Here is a 22,105-nt window from a genome sequence, read left to right as displayed (position 1 = left end):
TCTAATGGTCAGAATGGTCCCCAATTGTGTCCTGAGTGCTGTCTGTCACATGCCAGATTCAGCCTGTTTTCATCATCCTTGCCTGGCTTATGCTTTCCAGGACATACCCTCCTTTCCACTCTCTAAGGCTGTCTAGGCTAGATCTACTCACCTGATGGGAAATCAGGGGTTGAGCGATAGCTGGGTGTTGGAGATCGTGGGGACAAGCTGTGAGTAGGGGAACCCGGGAGGCTCTCTCCAGATGACAGGGATCGGTTCAAGCAGGAGAAACTACGGCTGGTGTGGAGTAAAGGAGAAGGCTGCTTGGCTAACTTCTTGAAGAGAGATCTCCTCCTGAGTGGAGACGGGAGCATATGATCAGAATGTATGTTCAACAACAACCCTCATGACAGCCACGTCTTCAGTCCCACCACGGACATGACAGCCGACCTACAAAATGCCACTTCTGTACTGACAACTTCCTCGTGGCTTAGGAGACTGACAGTATGCAGGAAGGATCTCTTAATTCCAAACAGCAAGAAATAGTAAAGTAAGACAGTTATAAAGTATTAAAATCCTTCACTCTGAGTATGCTCATGTCTTATACTGGCACGGCTCAATTAAGATGAGCGCTTTTCTTCCAGTGACTATTGTCTTGGGTGTAGACTTACTTTAAGGTAGGAGGTTTTGAGCAGCGTTTTTCATTTGTGAAGGACTATTTGCTGGGCTTGTTCCATTGAGGACTTGTAAATATGCCCAATACAATATATGCTCTGTTTTTACATGGGAAGCATGGAACGAGGAGAAGCGGAGGCTATCGTATCAGTGGGCAACAGATACAAATGTGCATTCAGTGTTAAAAGAGTTCATTATAAGGAAAATGTATGAATGCTCATGGCTTATCAGTGCAGTAACTGTACATGGTTCTTTTTCCAAAGAGGCCTAGGACAGCCCTGGTAGTTGTTACAATGCTAAACATTAAAACATTTTTCCCATGTAACCTGAAGAAAATGGAAATACAAAGTCAAAAAACCTAGAGTGATCCTAGAACCTGTCTGAAATTTGATTACTTAAATGGCTTCTATACATGTAACTTTTCCTGGCATTAATAAAGCACTTTTATTAGATCACTTCTTTTACATTTCTATCCAAAGGTCTTGGCGTGATGAGACTCTCAGGTTCAAGTGAACAAAGGATCATGGCTACGGCAGCTCAAAGGAGCCATACCCAGACCAGAAAGAAACAACCCTTCCCAGCGCACAGGTTCACACCATGCTTTAGTCTGTGTGTAGACTTTCCCACACCTGCCTATCCGCCACTGTGCGTCACTTCATTAGATTTCAGTTAGACAAAGCTCTGTTACTCCCAGACTTATTTGAAAGGTTTAAAGATGCAGTTATTTTGTGATATAGGACGTTTAAAAACAGACAAGCAAAAAAAAAAAAAAAAAAAAAAAAGCCTCCTTAATCACATAAAGGACAGGTTAACTGCAGATTCCGTGTACAAAACTGCCTGCTGGTCAAGTGTATCAAATCCAACTATCCTGAAATGACATCTAAAGGCTTAAGCAAACAATCAATGACAAAACAAAGGGAATAAAAAGACAGCCGAGCTGATGAGATGGTTCAGCAGGTAACGGTGCTCGCCACACAACATGACCAGCTGTGGCCGATCCCTCCAGCCTATGGTGGGAGGAGAAGACTGGCTCCCCAAAAGTTGCCCTCTGATGCACGGTGCTATGTGGGTGCCTATGTACAGACACACAAAGCAATAAATATATATTTTTAAAACCAGTGTGATGGTTATTCTTGATTATCAACTTGACCACATCTGGAACTTAAACCCCAAAATGGAGGGCAAACTTGTGAGGCTTTTCTTTCTTTCTTTTGTTTTTTTTGCTTAGTTTGAATCCATTTCTAATCTGGATCTTTGGATTAGGAACACAGGCCTTTAATCTGGGCCATACCGTCTGCTGGAAGCCTACAGAAGGACACAGAAGAAGGAAGCTTTTGCTCTTTGCCTGCTTGTCCTCGCCTTGCTAGCACATCCTTTCCTTCACTGACATTAGAGCCTAGTTCTTCTGGATTCCAGCATAAACTGAAGACCAGCTGAGCAAATTTCCAGCCTTGTGGACTGAGGAAACACTGGATTCTTAGACTTCCAATCACAGCCACCCATTGTTGGATTAGCTGGACTGCAGCCTGCAAGACATTCTAATAAATCCCCTTTCTAGGTTCATTCTGTAAGTTCTATTAGCCTAGAGTCTAGAGACCCCTGACAAGCAGGAAAGGACTTTTCATGGTGTCCACACATGCTAAAGAAAACAAACTTTTTACAGTAAGAGTTAGTAATTCTCTCTGCTATACATGGGATGCATTAAACTTCAATGTCTACTGTGAACTGTGGTCCAACATTTCTCATAGAAAACTGCGCCTTTCTCATACATACTTGGTAAGGAATACGGTTTATCCAGCACAGGTGGCTATGAACCTTTCAAGAAGGCTGACCCAACTTACCTTTCTAGACTTTCCTTCTTCTTTGACTTCTTGCTCCTTCTCACCATCCGGCTCTTGTAACTGTTCCTTCTGGCTGGTCCTGTTTTGATGGACGTGTTTTCAAACGGGGTGGTGGTGATGGACACCTTATTCCCACTCTATAAATAAAGAGATGAGGCGGTATTAAAAAGAAGTACTGTGAAGAAGCAAGATCGGAACTAAGAGATTCAAAGACAAGTAACAAGATAAGTGCGTCATGTAACAGGGCCTTCCACTGTCAAATAACGTCACGGTCAGCAAAGTCCTGACAACCCAAATGGGGTGGAAGGCAAAGTGACAAGTCTCTTTAGTGAGTGGGCTGTGGTGGGAGTCCACATAGTCCACATATCCGAGTCAAATCCAAGCTCCAAATATTAGCCGGCTGCTTGCCCTACACTGTACTAGCTACCAGCAGAACCCGCCATCTCCTGGAGCTCAGCAGAGGAGTCAGGGAGAGTTTGCAAAGCCTTTAACACCGAGTGTGACACATGGAAAGGGCTCTATAAATAACAGCTATCTTCATCCATATGTATTAAATAGCAATGTGCCCAGTAGCTGTCTGGTCTTGCTTGATATATTTTCCTCCTTTCTCTATTTCATGTTTTTCTTTGACCTAGAAATCATAGGGCGACAAAACTGAATGAGACTTTTATTTGTAATGATGTTCGAAGGTTCCTTTTCTTATTGTCATAAAGCCTGGCAGCTTGCAGAGCGGGGAAGTATGTGCCAGGCCATAGGGAAGGCTCTCTTTAACCAGGGCAGGCGCAGCAACATGATTCCTGGCGGGTCTCTGTGTCCTTTCTCTTCATCTTGGGATGGGGCTTGCTAGGCAGGCCAGAGGGATGAAGGTGAGCACAGAGTCTGAAGCTAGGCATAGGTCTGGTGGGCAGAGGCTCTGGCTCCTACAGTCTCTCCTTGAATGTCACCATAGCCAGAGGACAACCACATTATTTCAAAGTCAGAGGTGGCTGTGATAAACTTGAAGGGAGAAGTAATCTAAGAACAAGGGCTTTTTTTACAGGTCCTTGCCAGGAAGATGCTGAAAGCTAAGCTCTAAGTCATACCAAACCACGGGAAGACAAGTGCTGTGGGAATAGGAGACTGGGAAAGCAAATCTCTGCTTCACCGAGAATCTACCATCTTTCCCCCTGATTGGGAAATATCCTGTGCTATTATAGGAAGAAAATGATAAAGCGAAAATTAAAAGAAAACACTGAAATCTCCACTGAGCTACCATTGGTAATATTTCAATCCATCTCCTGCTGGGTTTTAATTGTTTTTGAGGAGGAAGGGCGGGAATCAGACCTAGGGCCTCAGTGCATGCAGAATAAGCAAGCACTCTGTCATTAAACTACAAAGCTGTCATTCCTAGCCCATCCTAGTCTCTCTTCGGGCATGATACATCTATGCACATCTTATAAACTATTTTCATGTTAGATTTGTAGCTTTCTCTTTTCCAGTTCACATGTCTGAAAACCTCTCATCGTTAAATATTCTCTAAGGACATGCTTTGTATCGGTTGCCTGCTGGTATCTCCCCACTGTTATTCTTTCCTGGTTTTTAGTTCTATGAGTTGATGGTCCATTCGTTATTTATAGTTCTTTAGGGCAGTGGTTCTCAACCTTCCTAATGCTTTGACCTTTTAATACAGTCCCTCATATCATGGTGACCCCCAGCCATAAAATTGTTTCGTTGTTACTTCATAACTGTAAATTTGCTACTGTTATGAATCACAATGTAAATATCTGATATGTGACCCAGTGAAAGGGCCAGGTGACCCTGGGGGTTGCAACCCACAGGTTGAGAACCATTGCCTTACAGACCGCTTTGTTCATGCTTCAGTCTAGTATTGAAAAGACGGCATTTTATTATTGCCTTCATAGTTCTTTACATATCATTTTAGAAATATAATCTCACACCTAATAATAGATTTGCAGAAAATATTTTAGGCAGATGGAGTTTGAATTCCCACAGAAAGATGTTATGTGTCTTACATGCAAATGCAAAACTTTTCAAAGTTTACACTTACTTTAATGGTAGAGACTGGCCTTCTAGTTTTTGAAATGGAAAATTCACTATTGGAGATTTTTGGAAGGAGGTCTACTGAATGAACCTATGATGACATCAGACTTCCATGATGGATGAAAGGGAAGCAAAGCAGCTGGGAAGCATCTTTCACTGGTGTTAGGTGTTAGGGTCACTAGGGCTGTCTTACCCATGAGCCACTGGGCCTGTATTCAAGTGCATTTCAGCATTGCCTTTTTTTTTTTTTTTTAAAGCGGAGTCTCACACTGTAGTCCAGACTGGCCCAGAACTCACAGTGTAGCCCAAGTTGGCCTCAAACTTGTGGCGGTCCTTCCTCTTCAGCCTCCAGGGGGCTGGGACTTTCATATCTTTGTAAGAGTCAAACAATGCCATCTGGTGTTTTAAAAACACAATTTAGGTTTTAAGCCATTTCCACATATCTCTATTTTTATACCCAAGGGTTGGGTCACCACTCACGAGGTGAGAAAGGACTGTCACCCTGGGATAGTAGATAATGACAACAGTTCCAAGGACCCCGAGATTCTTGTTCTCAGCGTCATCATGGTAAGTGGAACAGTTAAAGCCTGGCTACTCTGTCCCTCATTCCCAAGTGCTCCTCCTTCCCACCCTGCTCCATGTGGGCAGCAGGTGCTTGGTCCTCTCCAGTGTCTGGCACAGAGCATGGCTTGTGTTCACCCTAGTGGTAGTTGGCAAAACAGTCACATGACATGTGGGGCATGCTCAGAGTACTAGATCACTGAGAAATGGAGACAGAAGCATGATAAAATTGTATAAGATAAATATGAATGTTTATGAATAGAAAATAGAGAGAGATATGCACGGCTTGCTGACTCAGCACATTGCCAGGGTCTGAATAAATACCTCTTTGACAAAACTAAACCTACTTTTTGTTTCCACATATGGCTTTTCAAAAAGCAATTCATTTGACTGATGTGCATACAGCACAGACGGCCCCTCTCATAAGAAATACACAAGATATACCATGCAAATATTAAAAACATCAGGAGAAATGGTAAATGGGAAAAAAAAAAATTGGGTGCTATTTGTGAAGCCTGCCACCTGGTGGATCCACCTAGCTACAGCAAGAGCTGCAGGAGCTACTGCAACCTGATGAATGAAAAACCAGTAACAACAACAACAGAAAGAAAGAAAGCAAACTGCTACATGCCCAGTTAATTCACTTTTGCCTGAAACTCTTTTTGCACATAGTGCCCAGTGGGAGGGAAGTGATTTGAAGTTGGGTGAACTGAGTACAGTAGCTGAAGTCAGGCTATCAAGGTCTCCTTCGGGCTTTGTCAGTTTACTCATTGGCCTTAGGGTAATTCACTGAGGACCACTGTTTCTGTCTGATGTTCTTGGTAAAGCTCAGCTAGGGGGCAGGATCTTCCTGCAGCATCCTTTGTGTCTGGGGCCCTGACTCTCCTCTTCCATCCTAGGTCCAGCCTGCTTGCACACCTCCCTATGAACCAAGGCTTCAACCCACTAGGCTCACTGTGTCCTAAAGACTTGAGACCCACCCACCCACCCACTTCACATCTGCACGTCTACTCATGCAGTCTAGACTATCCTGACTCTACTTGTCCACGCACTAAATCTCCGACCCTCTTTCAAGGCCTGCACAGACTGACCTCCCAGTTCTCAATGCTCTTCCCGTGCATGCCGGTAGAGAGCCATCTTGCTTTCTTCTGAGCTTCTGCCATGTTTACAGTCTGTTCCTTATGTTTCCTGCTTTGATTCAAGGCTGGTGTTGCCACTGCTTCCTGCTGTGAGCACTAGACTGTGAGGTACTGGTAATTAGATGCATGTGTTGGAGCCGTGTGTGGCAGACGCGGAAAGCACAGCCCCTGAATCACACTGCCTGGATAGAACCCGTCCTCCGAGCAGATGGGCGTGGCTGCCTTGTTCATGTCTCTCTACTTTGGTTTTTGTGTCTGGAACGTGGGAACACTTCTTTCTATGGCATCTACCTCAGAGAATAAACAAGGATGACATGAGTGTGTCTAAAACAGCAGAGCCTGGTTGGGGGCCAGGTACTCGTGCTTCATTAGCTATGTATGTTGTATGTGTGCTAATGCTGCGCAGGATCGTGTGTGTGTGTGTGTGTGTGTGTGTGTGTGTGTGTGTAACATGTAAGGTCAGAAGACACCTTGGATGGCTTTTCTCAGCTACTGTGTACCTTGTTTTTTGATACAAGATCTGGAAATTCACTAACAAGGCTAACCTGGCTGCCCCCCCCCCCCAAACCAGAGCTCTTTCTGTCTCTGCTTCCCCAGTGGTGAGATCACAAGTGCCACTGTACCCAGATGTTCCTCCCAACCCCATGGCTCCAGATCAATGGTTCTCAACCTGTGGGTCGTGACCCATTTGGGGGTCACAGATATCTTGCATATCAGATAGTTACATTCATATTCCTAACAGCAGCAAAATTCCAGTTATGGAGTAGCAACGGAATAATTTTATGGTCGGAGAATGGCAGCATTGGGGAAGGTTGAGAACCACTGTTCTAGAGGCTCAAACTCAAGTCCCCACGCTCCCAAGGGAAGTACTTTACCAACTGAACTATAACCTCAGCTCCCTGTTACCTATTTTTCTGTGTTGCTACTGTTTTCACATGACTCATTCTTTAGCCCAAAGCTCTGGATCTATCAGCGTCTTAACAAATACGGGAGGATGACGGTCATGCTATTTGGTTGTTCCGGTAGCTCCCTAGAGATCCTGGAAAGGAAGTTACTGAACCACGTGGTGGCAAGGCCTACCTAGAGATTCTCCGATGCATCAGGAATTTAAACAAAGCAATCTGGCCGAATGGCACGTTTCCTAATTGCAGGGGGTAAGCCTGACATGTTATCCTTTGAGCAAGGGCTGGAACTAGGACAGTATGGTCTCCATCTATGACTGGAGGGTAAAGCAAGACCATGACCTTCTCCCAGAAAGATTGAAGCTATCCCGTGATCGAGTTCTTCTGGAAGGGGAGGTAAAAGGGAACTGAGCAGAGGCCATGATCATCCACCTATCCTACCCCATCAGTCTACTCTGCTGACGGCTGTGGATCAGCCTCCCCATACATGTATGCTGGAGCTTCCACAGTGGGTCTCCTTTGAAGCTGTAAGAGAAAATGAGACCAAACGTGCAGCGGTGGAATGTAGAAAATGCTTTCTGTGTCCTCTGCAAAAATATACATAGTTCTTGTGATTCTACACAGCCCTATGAGTGATCTTTCCATAAGGCTGCCACAAGATGCTGTAAATACTTAGTACGTATAAAGGACCATGGAAATGGCAGCCAAGAATCCAACAGAGCTGCCACCCTGACGTGAAGCCAGCCATTGCCCGTTGAAGCCCACTGCCGAGACTAGTCACTTCACGCTCTTTGTTCAAGAATTGCTGGTTAAATTTGGAAGAAAGCTGCATGATTACACAGTTCACTGGGACGGTAATTAAATCCCCTGTATCCTCTTTGTTTCATTACACTAGTTACTGCTCTTGAGTGCTTCCTTTATGAACAGAGGCAGGCTCTACTGCCTGGATGGGTGACAGAGCATGCTATGGCTTCAGAGGATGCCAAGGCATGGTACACTCCAGCATGCTTGCATTCCTTCAGTGGTCCACAGTGACTGTACCCAGTGATGGAGCTGTAGGTTACAGAAGGTGACCACAGACACTAGGTGAGGTAAAATTTCACACAGGGGACCAGCTGATTTGGTAAAGACATTTCCAAAATCCTTTGGTGGGGGGGCTACATATCCAATTTCACAGAAGCAAGAAGAGAGATTTGGAAATTCAGAATCATCTTAAGATACAAAATCAATTCAGCTTATTTTTTTCTTCTTCCATAAACATCTGTATGCTATGAAATAAACACAGGCTGAGGTAGGAGCTATTTTGCACATAGCATACTACTGTTATGAAGAATGCAAGGTGTGTATATTTGTGTGTTTATTATATGTTACTATTCTGGTTAATTTTTTTCCTTATCAATTTGACAAAAACTCGGACAATCTAAGAAGAGGAACCCTCAACTGAGGAAATGCCCCCATCAGATTGGTGTGTGGGAGATTTTCTTGGTCACTAAATGATGATGGGGAGCAGAACCTGGTGGGGCAGTACCACCCGTGGGCAGAGGATCTTGGGGTATATACAAATGAAGGCCAAGGAAACCCTGAAGCGCAAGTCAGTGAGCAGTGTTCCTCCATGGCCTCAGCTGCAGGCCCTGCTTCCAGGTTCCCACCCTTACATCTCCTCACGATGGACTGTAAGCTCTCTAAGCTGAAAGAAACCCTTTCACCCCAAGTAGCTTTTGATCATGGTCTTTATCACAGCAATAGGAAAGCAAACTAATTTAAATTCCTTTTGCTTAAAAAAAAAAAATCACTGCTCTCAGGCACCCATTGGTTGGGATGGCAACTGAGAGAATTATTCTTCAGGGCCAAAGAAGCCTGGAGGTAGTAAGCTGCTTCATCAGCCGCTCTCAACAGTCTCCACAAAACTGAAAGACTCACACTCTGGATCTAGGAGACAAACGCTTGACCGTCATTCCAGGCTCTCATCACCTCAGGACCTCAGGATCAAAGACTGTGGGTGAAGAGGCTACTGAGACCTATTGCTTCCTCTTGCCTTTGTCCTAGGTGGTCTAAGACAGCTTCAGGTGGCTTTCACAACCCGGATCTCGAAGTCAGCAGTTCCGCGCAGCCTCCCATCTCTGGGATGCTTAACTGGGAAGGTTATCCCACCCTTGCTGGAGAACTTAAAAGGATGGATTGTTGCATGGAACTGAAATACTTGGACCAGAAGTAGCTATGTGGTCCTGTCTTCCCGTGGGCATGTTTGAACATAAAATGAACCGCAGCGTCCTCCTTTTAACTATAAACTTACTGACCCCTACACCCAAGGCCAATTTTTTAATTAGTACCGTGAGTTAAGCAAGAGCACTAACAGACCTCTATCTACTAGCTCACCCTGGACCTTAGGATGCAGAGACTATTGCTTCTGGAGCCTGGAGCAGGCTGACAGGGAAGGGAGGAGGAGGGAAGGCATTGAATGTGTCTGTCTTTGAAAGCCTTGCACACCCACTCTTCTGCCTTCACGGTCCACATCAGTGTGTCTCCCCTGGCACGCCTTTCCTTACTCCTAGAATGTTCTCTCCAGAATCACAATGCTCCTCTCTACGCCCCAGCCTGGGATAATTCAGTTGTTTTTCTCATATACATGTCTTGTACTCTCTGAGAGCAGAGAGCATCCCTTAGTCTCTGATTCAACAATATTTATGAGGCCTCAATTGCTTTTTAAAACATGCATAGGGGTTTACAGTTGTACAAATTCATCCTCTATCTCCCTAATGGGTTTTTTTGACACTCAAATCTCTCTGGCTGGTTACGAAGTAAGAGGTTGCCCAAAAAAAATGTGTAAGGAAGGGACTGTGATTCTCATCTCAGATAAAGCAGCCTTTTCCTGAGCAAATTTAAAAATCAAATTCAAGTTCAGCTAATTTTATATCTTTGACTTTGCATTCCGGAGTTAGCGGGTCTCGAATCAAGACTCTCCGAAGACCGTCGCAGAGGATGAATGTGCACACCACTCTCTGTTTCTATTCCTGCTCTCTGGGACCTGAAGCCACAGGCTCCATTCGATGCTCCTTTTAAGTTAAGAACGGACCCCCATGGAAACTGAACTTAGACATGTGCATGAGACGGGGAGGAGCCTCGAAACTGCTAGGGCCATTCTTCTACTTAACATTTAGAGCGCATGTAAATACATCGAAAGTTCTGTCTTTAAAAGGAGTGCCAGCTCCTAAACAAAACCTTCAGAGCTGCCTTCCCGGTCGGACAGCACTGTTTCCTCCTGTATTAGACTAACACCTTCTGAGGTTCACCCTCAGGACTGGTGGGTCCCCCATGGAATCTCCTCAGTGACCATAAACAGAGAATTCATGTAAGACTGGAAAGACGGGTAGTGAGAAGCAAAGCAAGGTAGTCAGAGTGCAGGTTCAAGGGCACCTTTTCACAGCATGAAACCAGAGAGCTCATAACGGCTTTGGCTCCTATCGGACTTCCGGGTACTTTGTCCCTTCCACTCGTGACACTGACAGCAGGGCCATGCCACAGAGAACCTGACCTCACGGTGACGATTCCGAGGGTTACCTACTGCCTCTCCATGACCAGGACACAGGAAACACAGTACCTTCAACAGCAGCTCGATGACTTCGGTGTGGACGAGTCCATGGACTGGCTCTCCGTTGATGTGTGTGATCAGATCCCCAGCCTTTAGTCCCGCGTGGCAGGCAGGGCTCCCTTCTTCTACATTCTACAGTCCAAGAGGAGAGTGCATATTTGTGAGCAAACACACGACAGCCCCGACACCTACTGTTTCTTCTGTCAGGATAGTCTGTCACCTTGTGAGTGATCCCACGCTCCTAACAGGAACTCAAAAAGGCATGGCCCCTGTTCCAATACTGTTCTAAAACAGGATAACTCCCATGTGAGCAAGAATGTGATATTTTGAAAAACAAAGCTAGAAAAAAGAAAAAAAAGAAATGTAAAGGACAGGGGCTGGAGAGATGGCCCCACAGTTAAGGGTACCACACTTGCAGGGGATCTGAATTCAGTTCTTCCAGAACCCATGGTAGATGGTTCACAAGTGCCTCTTAACTCCAGCTCTGGGGTATCAAATGCCTCTGGCCTCTATGGGCATTTGCACTCAGACATACATGTAATTAAAAATAGAATAACCTCCCCCTTTAAAGGACAATAAAGGGACATGAAGAAGATTGTTTTTATGTTCACCAGATTGGTACATAAGAATGGGCAGGCAGGCAATCACAGAAACTGGGCTGAGTTAGCAAAATTGACTAGTTGGGGACATTCCTAATTCTACCATAGAAATAAAGAAAAGAGCCGGGTGGTGGTGGTGCACAACTTTAATCCCAGCACCGTGAGTTCGAGGCCAGCCTGGTCTACAGAGTGAGTTCCAGGACATCCAGGGCTGTTACACAAAGGAATCTTGTCTTGAAAAAGATAGAAATAGAGAAAAGAACGCTAAAAAGAAAGGACAATGGGTCCCACAGGCCACAGAAACAGGAATCATGTCAGCATCCACTATGCTTTGGTCAATAGGTGCACACTCTAGGCCCGGTTGGAAAGGCAAACTGGCAAGAACGAAGCTTTGCTCTCACCCAGACGATGTGGTGCACGGTGTAGATGTCGCTGTCTCCCACGTACACACGGATGGCGCGGATGGTAAATCCATAGTTCTTCCCTGAACTGTGGATCACAATGGGCTGGTGGGGACTGGCAGAGGCTGCTGAAGAGTCTCGGCTGGGAGAGGAATCCCGTGAGGAGGAAGGGTCGGAGGACAAGGAGTGTGGGGACATTGGACTTCCCAATGGAGACACAGCAAACATATCTGCCACAAAGAAGCCGGCGTCAAAGGGCATCCAGGGCACAGCCACCCTCCCCATGGGGAGCCCCACCACACTCAGGAGAACAAAGAGCGGTCCTGAAAAAAATCCCTTGTTTTTAATGGGAAAAGAACAACGCATATCAAAAAAGCTTGTATCGGTAACTAGCTTGGATGTGAAACTCAAGCCTACTGAAGGAACATCAACAGGGTTTTTCTTGTTTAATGTTTCAATCAATACTCTAAAAGTGAGAATTTTTGGTTTTTCTACACAGAGTTTGCTGGTTGTGGTGTCTTTAAATTATTTCAGTGAAATAAATCATTTATAGATGCATGTATTTATAGTATATCTTCACAAGAGCAGACTATGTGTTGTACAATGAGATGTACTCTTCTCCAAATCTTATACTAAACAATCTAACGTGATTCTCCAAATACACATGGCAGGAAACAAGGATCAATTACCAGCTGCTTTTTGCAATGTTACTGAGCTAGTACTTATTAACACATTTCAATTGAGAAACTTAGCCATAAGAGAATGACTGCGGTTACAAGTGCTCCCCTTTACACAGCAGCTTCAAAGAATAGTGTCTCTTCAAGGATAAAGAAGGCCAGATACATGCTGAGAGCGAATCAGCTCACATCCCCAAATGCCATCTCTACTCCATTTCAGAAGCAAACTTCTGTTTTTGAGTATTTCTATTCTCCAAGACTCAGAAACTGAAAGAAACCTAATCCCCAAGGTAATGGTATTTGGAAAATAATTAGATCATGAGGACTCTGTTTCTGGTGATGGGGTTAGTGTGTTTCTGGAAGAGGCCTGAGAGCCTTTAGGAGATGCCATGTGTGTGAAACAAGACACCAGAGGCCTTGACTGGGCATTTCTGCCTGTACAGCCATGAACAATAGATTCTACTCTCTATAACTTATCTGAACATAAGGTATTATAGCAGCCAGAGCAAATACAATGCAAGCTCACTGTTCTATGTGAATGTATATGGATCTTAACTAGTCATGGAAGTGTGTGTGTGTGTGTGTGTGTGTGTGTTCTGAGAAGACATAGTCATCTACAGAGCGTGCTGAGGTTAAATGTGAACTTGGTTAGAACAAGGCAACAAGGTGCTGCTGGAGACTCAGAGGGACATGGCAAGACCTAATGTGGTCCCAGTAAGGTGCACAGTCACGTGCTCTAAACACATCGCTCTAAAGTCCAAACAAGAGTAAAGCTAAGTGTATTACTGCAAGTGTTTGTCCTTTGACGCTGACTTCATTTGCCACATAGAGTCTCCTTACTGATACTTGTCTGTCTAATCCAAAGGCCAGATAAAAAGAGGTCATTGGTGGATGGGGACCTTCATGATAGGTGAGTGGAGAACAGAGCAGACACTCAAGACTCAAACTGTGGGAAGGCCAGGACCCCTCTTCTTTACTACATGGTGGTCTTCCTTTCCTCTACAAATGGTGTTACTTCCCTCTTTTTCCAACGTGCAGGCTACGCCACCTGCTTGTCCAGATGGACTAGACTGCAGTGAACTGCCCTTCCTTGTGGCACAGGGACAGTGGGGCCACATTTGAAATATGCATGGCCAGACTGACAACAGAGATAGGCGTTTGCCCTAGTGGGCTCAATGGAATGTTTCCTAGCAAAGGAATTTGCACTATGCTTTTAAGAACATTTGTTTATATCCATTTTTGTACAAATATGAAATGTAAAAAAGTAATCTCTTGGACACCGAGTTTGTATTATTCCCAATACATATCACCTCTAAAAGGATTCAGGTGCCAGGTCTACAATCTCTCTCACAGAGAGATGGCATGACCATCACTGTATATTTCATCTATGCCAGACTTACTCATCAGTAGATGCAAAACCGAGTCATAGAAAAACACCACAATCCACCAAAACCACAGTTAAGTCCGGTTTGGTTTCCCAAAACAGGGCAGAGGTTAATTTGCCTACTAGCTGGACAAAGCAAAGCTCAGTCCACAAGATTGGGGAAACATCTTATTTTAGTGCTTCCTGTGAAGAAATTCTCTGCCATCTCCAGAAACGTGAAGCTTCCATTCTGTGTCTGTTTCCTCATTAATTAGATGATGTAAAACACACCTAGCTTTCCAACACCTGAGCTGTAGACAGCTCTGGAACGTACACACACAGTACGTGGTCTACTGAAGAGCTATCCCAGGGAGGGAAATTCATTATTTAGCTGGTGGGGGAGGAAAGGGGCTTTAAGAAAAACAAATGAAATCTGCCTTCGTGGGAAGGAAACAGCTCTCGTCTCATCCACAGAAACAGAACGGAAACTGAGACAGACATGCACATGCTCTCTGGGTGCCCCGAGGTCCTGGAGGGGGAAATTCATGGCGTGTTAGGCGAAGGCCCTGGAGAACTGTCCTGCGGTCCCACCCATGATTGCCTCATGCAATCTTGCATTTCAATCAGCATTCCGGGCTGGGGGGAGGAGGGAGAGGAGCGCATGCACAAATCACACAGTCTCATGCGAGTTGATGTCTCTCTACCTCCTGGGATCATGAGGGACAGAGCACTGGCAGAGAGGGACTTTGTGACTTTGCCCGACATTTTCTTTTTCTCTGTGCTTTCTAATCGCTGCCGAGCCATGTGAGAGGTGGGTTCACTGGATGGCTTTGAGGTGTTATCTGTACTGTCCACACACTCGCTTCGCCCATTTATCTGATCCAAGTGCTCTGAAAAACTGCCAACTGTACAAAGAAGAAGAAGAAGGAATAAACACATTCAGGGAAAGTTAGGATAGGAGAGGTGGAGATGGGAACAGAGAGAGAAAAGGACGGCCCAGCACTGGGTACTTGCACCCTGGCTCCTGGGCAAATGTGCCAGGCTGAGTGTGAAAAGCAATGGGCTTGAGAACGATGCTCTGGAGGATAGAGGCGCTATCTATGAGGCTTCATTCTCCTGTACACGGTTAGGTACGCTCTTAATGACTGCATTTAACTAGGAGAATACTTCCTACAATCTATCATTTCAGAACCCTCGGAGAGTGTCCTCCCATGGGCCTTCATGGAGGTCATCTCATAAACCCACCAACCTCCCCCTCAGACTGATACTAGTGATTATCAGGACTGCTGCTAATCATCTGGACAGAGGGACACCATTTAATCACGCCGAAGGCTATGTCTGTTTGTCCCTTCCTCTCAACTTCCCAAGATAACATGGGCCCGGGTCTGTAAGTCACAGAAAGAATCAGTTCCTTCCATGCCTGTTTTCACTCCAAGCTCTTTGTAAGTTTCAAAGGACATGATACAAGATACCATTCCCCATATCACTTAGTAGCAAACTCCGTCTTCCCAGCTTTCAATCTAGACTGTGACTTGTACTGGTCCCCGAACATCCCCCTCCATCTCCTCTGAGACACACCTTTCTCTGTAAGTTTACTAACCCCTAATGTACAGTGGGGTTACTTCTAAGTTAAAACATTAGGACTTTCCCTAAGAATAGAAACATGTAGGAGTGTGGTGAGATGGATAATCACAGAGTCCGAGCGTAAGGTAATTCTCAGGTAGAGAGATGTGATTCGTCCCACAGAGACAAACTGAGCAGTCTGTCTGTATTCCTTTTCTTTATTCACCAAGCTAAACATCTTCTGGTTTAAAAATCACTGATAATACTTTTTTTTTCCTGTCCAGATCTCATAAATATCTCAAATTCTATGCTTTTGAGATACAACATAAAATTCTATATTCTAGGATTCCTGTGCACAAACTCATTAATGCTACTGTCATAGATCTATAAAGCATGTCTGGTATGTGATACCATTGCAAAGGATTTTCTGAATGACTAGCCAGCTCATCTTAAAATGCTGGCCACACAGGATTCTCTGTGTGGAAAAGAGCTGGCCTACACGACACACATCCCACTCAACTGCACAGCTCTTGTCTGGCCGAGTTTGTGGAGGGGCATACACCTTTTGGGTCTAAGGGGAAGCCCAGCATGTGAAACTGGCAGATGTGGCTACGGCACGCTTCATGGCCATCCACGGTGCTGTGCAAACAGGAAAGTTTCCTGGACTTCTACAATAACGCCCACTAGGGCCAACGGAATATGGGAATCTTAAGGCAGATATCACCAGCCTTCCCCTTCTTTGGCAATATCTTCTCATCTACTAGTGCAACTAGCCTGCTCCCTCAAAGAAGTCTGTTGCTTGGAGGACCTGATGAAAACTGTTTCACCAGCCAGAAACGTCTCCCCTCTACACTGAAGCTGCGCTTCGGATGAGTCACTTCCTTTCTGAGTGGGTTCAGGTGGGTGGAGTGACATGTAAAAACGCAAACAAAGGGCTGCCTCTCCTCACAATGAATAATTTGTTGGGCGCATCGCGGCTCTCATTTCACAACTGTGACTTCTCCGGGGTTCAAGAACAATGTAGTCAAGGAGAAAAGCGAAACAGACACCAACGTGTGCTTTCCCAAATGTCAGCATGGATGCACACTATCTCCTTCTCCCGTCCCTCCCGCTTCCTTCCCCAACCTCACTTTACAGCGCTGTGCATAAGCAAGTGCCTCTTTCTGCCAATGGCAGGTAATGTCACCTTAATGTTCTCTAAATGTCAAGGGTTCCTTCTTTTTGATGGTGGAGCAATATAAAATTCCACAAATTTAATTTTACTGCAGCCACGCTTCTCAGGTTCCTTAATTACCCTTGGCTGTAAGCAAATCAACGCTCGTCTTCCTCTTCTGTGCAGCCCCCAAGGTCTTTGATTATTTTTAGTGTGTGTATGGGGGAGACAGGGTGAGGAAAGGTGGGTTGACACTATTAATCAAAACGCATGGCAGGACCTCAGCAGATATTTTTAATTATGAAAGTAATCCATCAAGTACTTAGACATTACTCTTCCTCTCCCCTTCACCTGCTACCTTTCTGATCGTGAGGAGGCTCAGGATACTGAGATATGGTAAACAAGAACTTTTCAATGGAGGTGAGTACACTTCATATTCAGGGTAAGGCAACAGAGAACCAGACAGAGACCCCTATAACCAGAAATATAAAATACTGAGCCCCTACATTTGATATGAAGAGTAAGGTAAGCATGGCCAGGAACCTTAGAATAATAAGATGTACCTGTACTATTTTTACAATGGTATTATCTTGGCTTCATAGTTAAGACTAAATGGGATTACCCAGCATGGAAACAGAATTGATGTGTAAAAAGAGAAAAAGAAAACTCAGTATTAGTTTCACAGGTCAACTATAAGCATGTATGATCCACAGACCCAACCATTTTAGGGATACTGAAATCTCCCTGAAAGATTTTTAGAAATATGATTTAAAAAAAAAACCTTTCACTATGAACATTCAGTTTAAAAATGTTGATGGAAACTCTTGGAATAATTTATGCTTATTAGTATAGCATATTAAATATGGCGTAATGAAAACATTTATTACAGCAACTATAAGTCAAAGCCATCTCTTGCTTTTTTTTTTTTTAAGTATAAACCCACCCTACTTTGCAGAAGGATGTGCTATTAGACAGCCTTAATAAATCAAATGATGTCATAAACGCACCTAAGTGGCATGTTTGAGGGAAGTAAGTTGAAGTCTGGTCCTTTAAGGAAAACACCTCCTCGGTTAAGAGCCAGGAAGCGGTAATGAGATATGAAGGGCTTTAAAAGCTTCTGAAGACAATGCTCCTGTTGACAGGAAGCTTATTCCACACAAAGGGACACAAGGGCTGTCAGAGAGCAGCCCAGATACTTGTCTTCACCCCAGCAAGCAGAGAAGCTTCAGGGATGTCAGACTCCATTTGCCCGAGACTGAGAAGCATCAACTACACACAGAGGTGCTGTTTCAGATGCAATCCGACACCAGCGGAGACACAGTGGGATTTCTCACTCCCCTCTCAGGTGGCCTGTGAACTCCACAGTCTAAGCACTTTGCTACAGTCAGTGAGGTTCGTGGCCAGGGACTGGTAGAACAAGGTGTGTCTGGTACAACACGACCCAATAACAGGATCTGAATCCCTCAAAGACGCTCCCATGGAGCTCGGCGCTGGAGGCAAAGCTGGCTTCATACTTCATCTTATAGGTGACTGGAGCCATTTTCAAAGTGAACTGTGATGGTGGGTGTGTGTGTGACAATGGACCTCACTCTAAGTCGGATTTGTGCTACACGCTCTGCTGTTTCATCAGCAGCCATGAACATGCTCCTTTGGCAGGTCCGGCCTGCCACCAGAGGACCCCACTGAAGCTGGCAGTGTAAGTGGCCCCCAAGGTCCAGCTGAAGCCAAGTCCGCCTGCTGCATGGCTGGGCAGAGCTGAAACAGCGGACCCGAGTTCTTAGGAGCTTGTCCCTAAAGAAGGGGGGCCACGGGAGAAAGCTAGGAGGAGAGAGACGCTCACCCTGACGGTCTGGTTGGGTAAGGCCTGGGACTCAGCGTGCTTAGGGCCACTTCCCAGCATGGCCCCCGAGCAGAGCGGCCATGGCCACCACTTACCGGACAGTGTGGAACTGCTGATGGTGCTGGCCGGGGTGGTGACCTCGGGCTCCTCCTGGGGACACTCCTCAGCGGGGAGGACTGGCTTTTCTGGCTCCTCTCTGGGGTCTCCAGAGCACGGGGCAGCGTCATCGTGTTCTCCCTCTGTTGAGATAGCCAGTTTGGGAAGCAGTCCGGAACTGAGCTTGCATCTGTTGCTTTCGGTGTCTGAAGAGTTGGAGGTCGATAACTGTTGCCTTAATGAGAGACAAGAACAAGTCACACATATGCCCCCAGGGAAACCATTAAGGGCGAAGGCTTGAGGAAACCTGGTGAGCCAGGCAGCGGTGGTGGCGCACGCCTTTAATCCCAGCACTCGGGAGGCAGAGCCAGGTGGATCTCTGTGAATTCGAGGCCAGCCTGATCTATAGAGTGAGATCCAGGACAGGCACCAAAACTACACAGAGAAACCCTGTCTCAAAAAACCTGGTAAAGCAGTGTATGCCTAGGGCAATGGTTCTGACGGTATGGTACCAGGTGTCAGCTCAAGCAGGGGACACAAGCGGAGTACAGGCTTTCAGCAGCAGTCTGTGGTCTACTGTACTGAGAACTCTGGAGGCGGGTCTGGGGTGCACTACATTAGTAGCCACCGCTTATGAGGGCCCTGGGGAGGCATCTCACGTACACTTCTGAGTATTCGGAGCTCCAGCTGAGCGTCTCCGTTGATGGCAGAGTTGTGCTTTTGGTTTTGTCCTCTGTGTCTTCTTTGTCCTCTCCTGAATTCGGAGTTATTCGGTCTATACTGCTGAAAACCTGGGAGGCAAATGATCATTGCTGTAGCTGGAGTTTTCTCCAGTCCCACCGGGGCCCGCAGCTGCTCAGACCCAAATAAACACACAGAGGCTTATATTATTAATTAAAGCTGAATGGCCTAATGGCTCAGGCTTCTTGTGAGCTAGATCTTACATCTTAAAATAACCCATTTCTATAAATCTATACTTTGCCACGTGGCTCGTGGCTTACCAGTTATCTTTACATCTTGCTTCTCATGGCGGAGGCTGGCAGCATCTCCTCCGTTCTGCCTTTTTCCTTCTCCCTCTCTAGTTAGAATGTCCTGCCTAACCCTATTCTGCCTCACCATTGGCCAAACAGCTTTATTTATCAACCAATCAGAGCAACATATTTTCAGCCTACAGAGCAATATCCATAGCACATTGCTTACAAATCACATCTAAAAAGAGCCTGTCAGAAAGAGTCCAAGTCTTGGAAAAAATACCGCCACCCTGAGTATACAATTAGTGTGAACTGGGGAAACATGTATGTGGGAACCCTGGCAACGCTGTGCGCATGCCACAAGAGAGAACCCCATTTTCACCATACCTCATGGACTCTGTATCTGCAAAGAAAAATCGGAGAGTCTGGTTTCATGTTCAAAAAGTAACCAGAAAGAGAAAACAACAAAGACAAAAAGTATCTGATGGCCACCAGTCCCGAGCAGAAAGGAGAAAAACAAATTGAAATTGAGTGTGAGTAGAAGAGTGAGTGACAGCCTTGTCAGTACTTGGAGTGGTGGGGTTCTGTGGAAGGAGAAAGGGGGCACCACCAGGCGTGCGGCTTGGCCTGTGAGTCAGTCAGGCAGCTGCTGGTGCGGGAGGCCGGAGCTCAGGCAGACTGGTCTCTTTTAGTCCATTTCTGAATCTCCACTCTCTCACGGGAAACACAGGAGGAAACTGGGAGTATGGAGAGCCCAGTATGACAAGCGCACCCAACTGTTACCCTACAGCTACCCACTGTTCTCATGGAAATGGGCCTTGGGCTTACCACGATCTGTAGAGTTAGAAAAGCATCAGGTTAAAGAACAGGAGCTGGGGAAAGTAAAATACCTTCCAAAGTAAAGAAGCAAACTGTTGAGGTGAGCAGACTGAGAGGCTGGACGGTGGGTTACACTGTAAGTACCCATCGAATGGTAGTTACACTTGCTTCAGGACACACTCGCCACAGGTCCCCAGGGAAATCCCTACCCCTATGTTGTTCCTGTAAACGGCTGACTTGCAGATGCATTCTGGGTAATCACTTAGGAAAATGTACAGAGCACTTTACAAATCACAAATTGCTATAGACTTCCTAAATAACAATCATGGGAAATGCCATGGCAACCACAAATGTGTAGCAAGTGAAAACAGCAGAAGAAAGGAAGGGTGCCCTCTGGGTTTATTTCCATCTTCCCTGGGCTCCCACCCTACCCGAAAACACCCGTTTTGTTTGTTTTTACATCTTACCTGAATTTATAGAAAGGCATTTTCTTAAGAATCAATTATATTATCTTCTGCCATTTCTAAAATTCTAGAGTGGCTTCCTACCACCTTTTCAAAGTAACTGACAATCTTTATTAATTACGCCCCCCCCCCAATACTTTCTCATCCCACAGTCAACTGTCTCCAGGTGCCCTGGCTCATGCCTAGAGCTGAGCTTTACCCCTGTGTCACGCTCGGTGTCACACTGCGGGAGATCTCCCCACCCCACGAACGAAGCCTCTGCTCTTTCTTAGATGACAGGGGAAGTGGTGTGAGGCCTCCACAGCCTAGCTCTTAGGGCAGGCAAGCAAGTCCATCCGGTGACACCTGTCACGGTCAGCACGTCCATCAGGTGACAACCATCATGAAAAGATGGCAGTCTTTTCGAGTCTTTGCCTCAAAACAAAGCAAACAGTAACAACAAACTCCCAAAGTCAGGCCTTAATTTCCAGAGACAAGCGGATATGTCTACAGGGTAGAAACTCCTGGTCCTCAAGAAAATGAGGCCATTTGCCCAAACGGACCAGGAGTTTTATGTGCTGGAGACCTCACACCCCACAGAGGGTAGATGTTTTCTTGGTCCAGTCCAGTGGGGCTGGACACCAGCTACTGGAGACCTTTCCAGATTCTGCCTGCTGATGCCCCGCCTCACTTACTTTTGAAAACCTGTGTGAACAGGAGGAAAACTGCCGTATCTCCACAGTGAAGTCCTCATCGTTGGTGTCCTCTTCCTCCTCCGTTTCCATGTGATGATACTTCTCTGACCGAGCTGCAGAGGAATGTAACAGTCTGGGTTACTCAGAGAGTTTCAGTTTTTAACAGGGACAACTTCACTATGTATACCTAGAGGAAAGCACTGTGCTTCCTAGAATCTGTGGGTATGAGATCGGCAAGCTCGAAGTTGGAGATGGAATGTTTTTAAAGTGAGTAAAGGCCAAAGGATGTCAGATGATGCACATACTATCAAAATAACTTGTGTCATCCTCCGATTCCAGTTGGGGAATAAATTCCGCCTTCTGTCTCAGCAAACTGTTCCAATCCAAGGAACGGAAGAACCGATGCTGCTTCACTTCATAGGCACCACCTGGGAGGGAGCAAAGCAAGGCAGACGTGAGCGGCCGAGCCGTCCTCGGAGCCAAAGGAAGCCCCGAGTCTTACAAAGCACTTAAAGCATTTATTAGCAGAGAAACGAAGAAGCCATGGAATCCATACTTCCCACCCACTTCTACAACCAAAACTTGGGGGGAAAAATTCCTGTAATTTATCAGCAGGAAATCTGATTTTGCTAAGAGCAATTGCTGTAGCACAGCATTTCTCTGTTAGTTTTTCTACAGCTTCTTCCATTTTTCAAAGGTTAATGACATGGCCACTTAAAATCACATTATACTGAACCTGGGGACATGGATGCATGTTGG

The 22,105-nt window shown here is 45.7% G+C and overlaps 1 protein-coding gene across 11 annotated transcripts in view; it reads right to left on the bottom strand.

Moving 5' to 3' along the window:
* Mast4 (microtubule associated serine/threonine kinase family member 4) overlaps positions 1-22,105 on the bottom strand; it is a 594,548-nt gene that overhangs the window by 6,469 nt on the left and 565,974 nt on the right. For 8 of the 11 annotated variants that reach the window (XM_042261716.2, XM_076552170.1, XM_076552171.1 and 5 more), the window contains 9 exons: positions 21,652-21,774; positions 21,347-21,459; positions 19,082-19,209; positions 18,418-18,653; positions 14,471-14,671; positions 11,727-11,956; positions 10,736-10,858; positions 2,496-2,632; positions 152-333 (listed from right to left, as the gene is read on the bottom strand). In XM_042261716.2, the coding sequence (XP_042117650.1) occupies positions 152-333; positions 2,496-2,632; positions 10,736-10,858; positions 11,727-11,956; positions 14,471-14,671; positions 18,418-18,653; positions 19,082-19,209; positions 21,347-21,459; positions 21,652-21,774 (1,473 nt within the window). The remainder of the gene's footprint in view (positions 1-151; positions 334-2,495; positions 2,633-10,735; positions 10,859-11,726; positions 11,957-14,470; positions 14,672-18,417; positions 18,654-19,081; positions 19,210-21,346; positions 21,460-21,651; positions 21,775-22,105) is intronic. The other 3 variants (XM_076552176.1, XM_076552174.1, XM_042261729.2) reach the window with 1 other exon arrangement.

Source organism: Peromyscus maniculatus, chromosome 15 (assembly GCF_049852395.1).
Source record: "Peromyscus maniculatus bairdii isolate BWxNUB_F1_BW_parent chromosome 15, HU_Pman_BW_mat_3.1, whole genome shotgun sequence".
In the NCBI taxonomy this organism is placed as follows: Eukaryota; Metazoa; Chordata; class Mammalia; order Rodentia; family Cricetidae; genus Peromyscus; species Peromyscus maniculatus.
The sequence above is the reverse complement of the archived record's forward strand: the minus strand, read 5'-3'. Positions and strand labels throughout refer to the sequence as shown.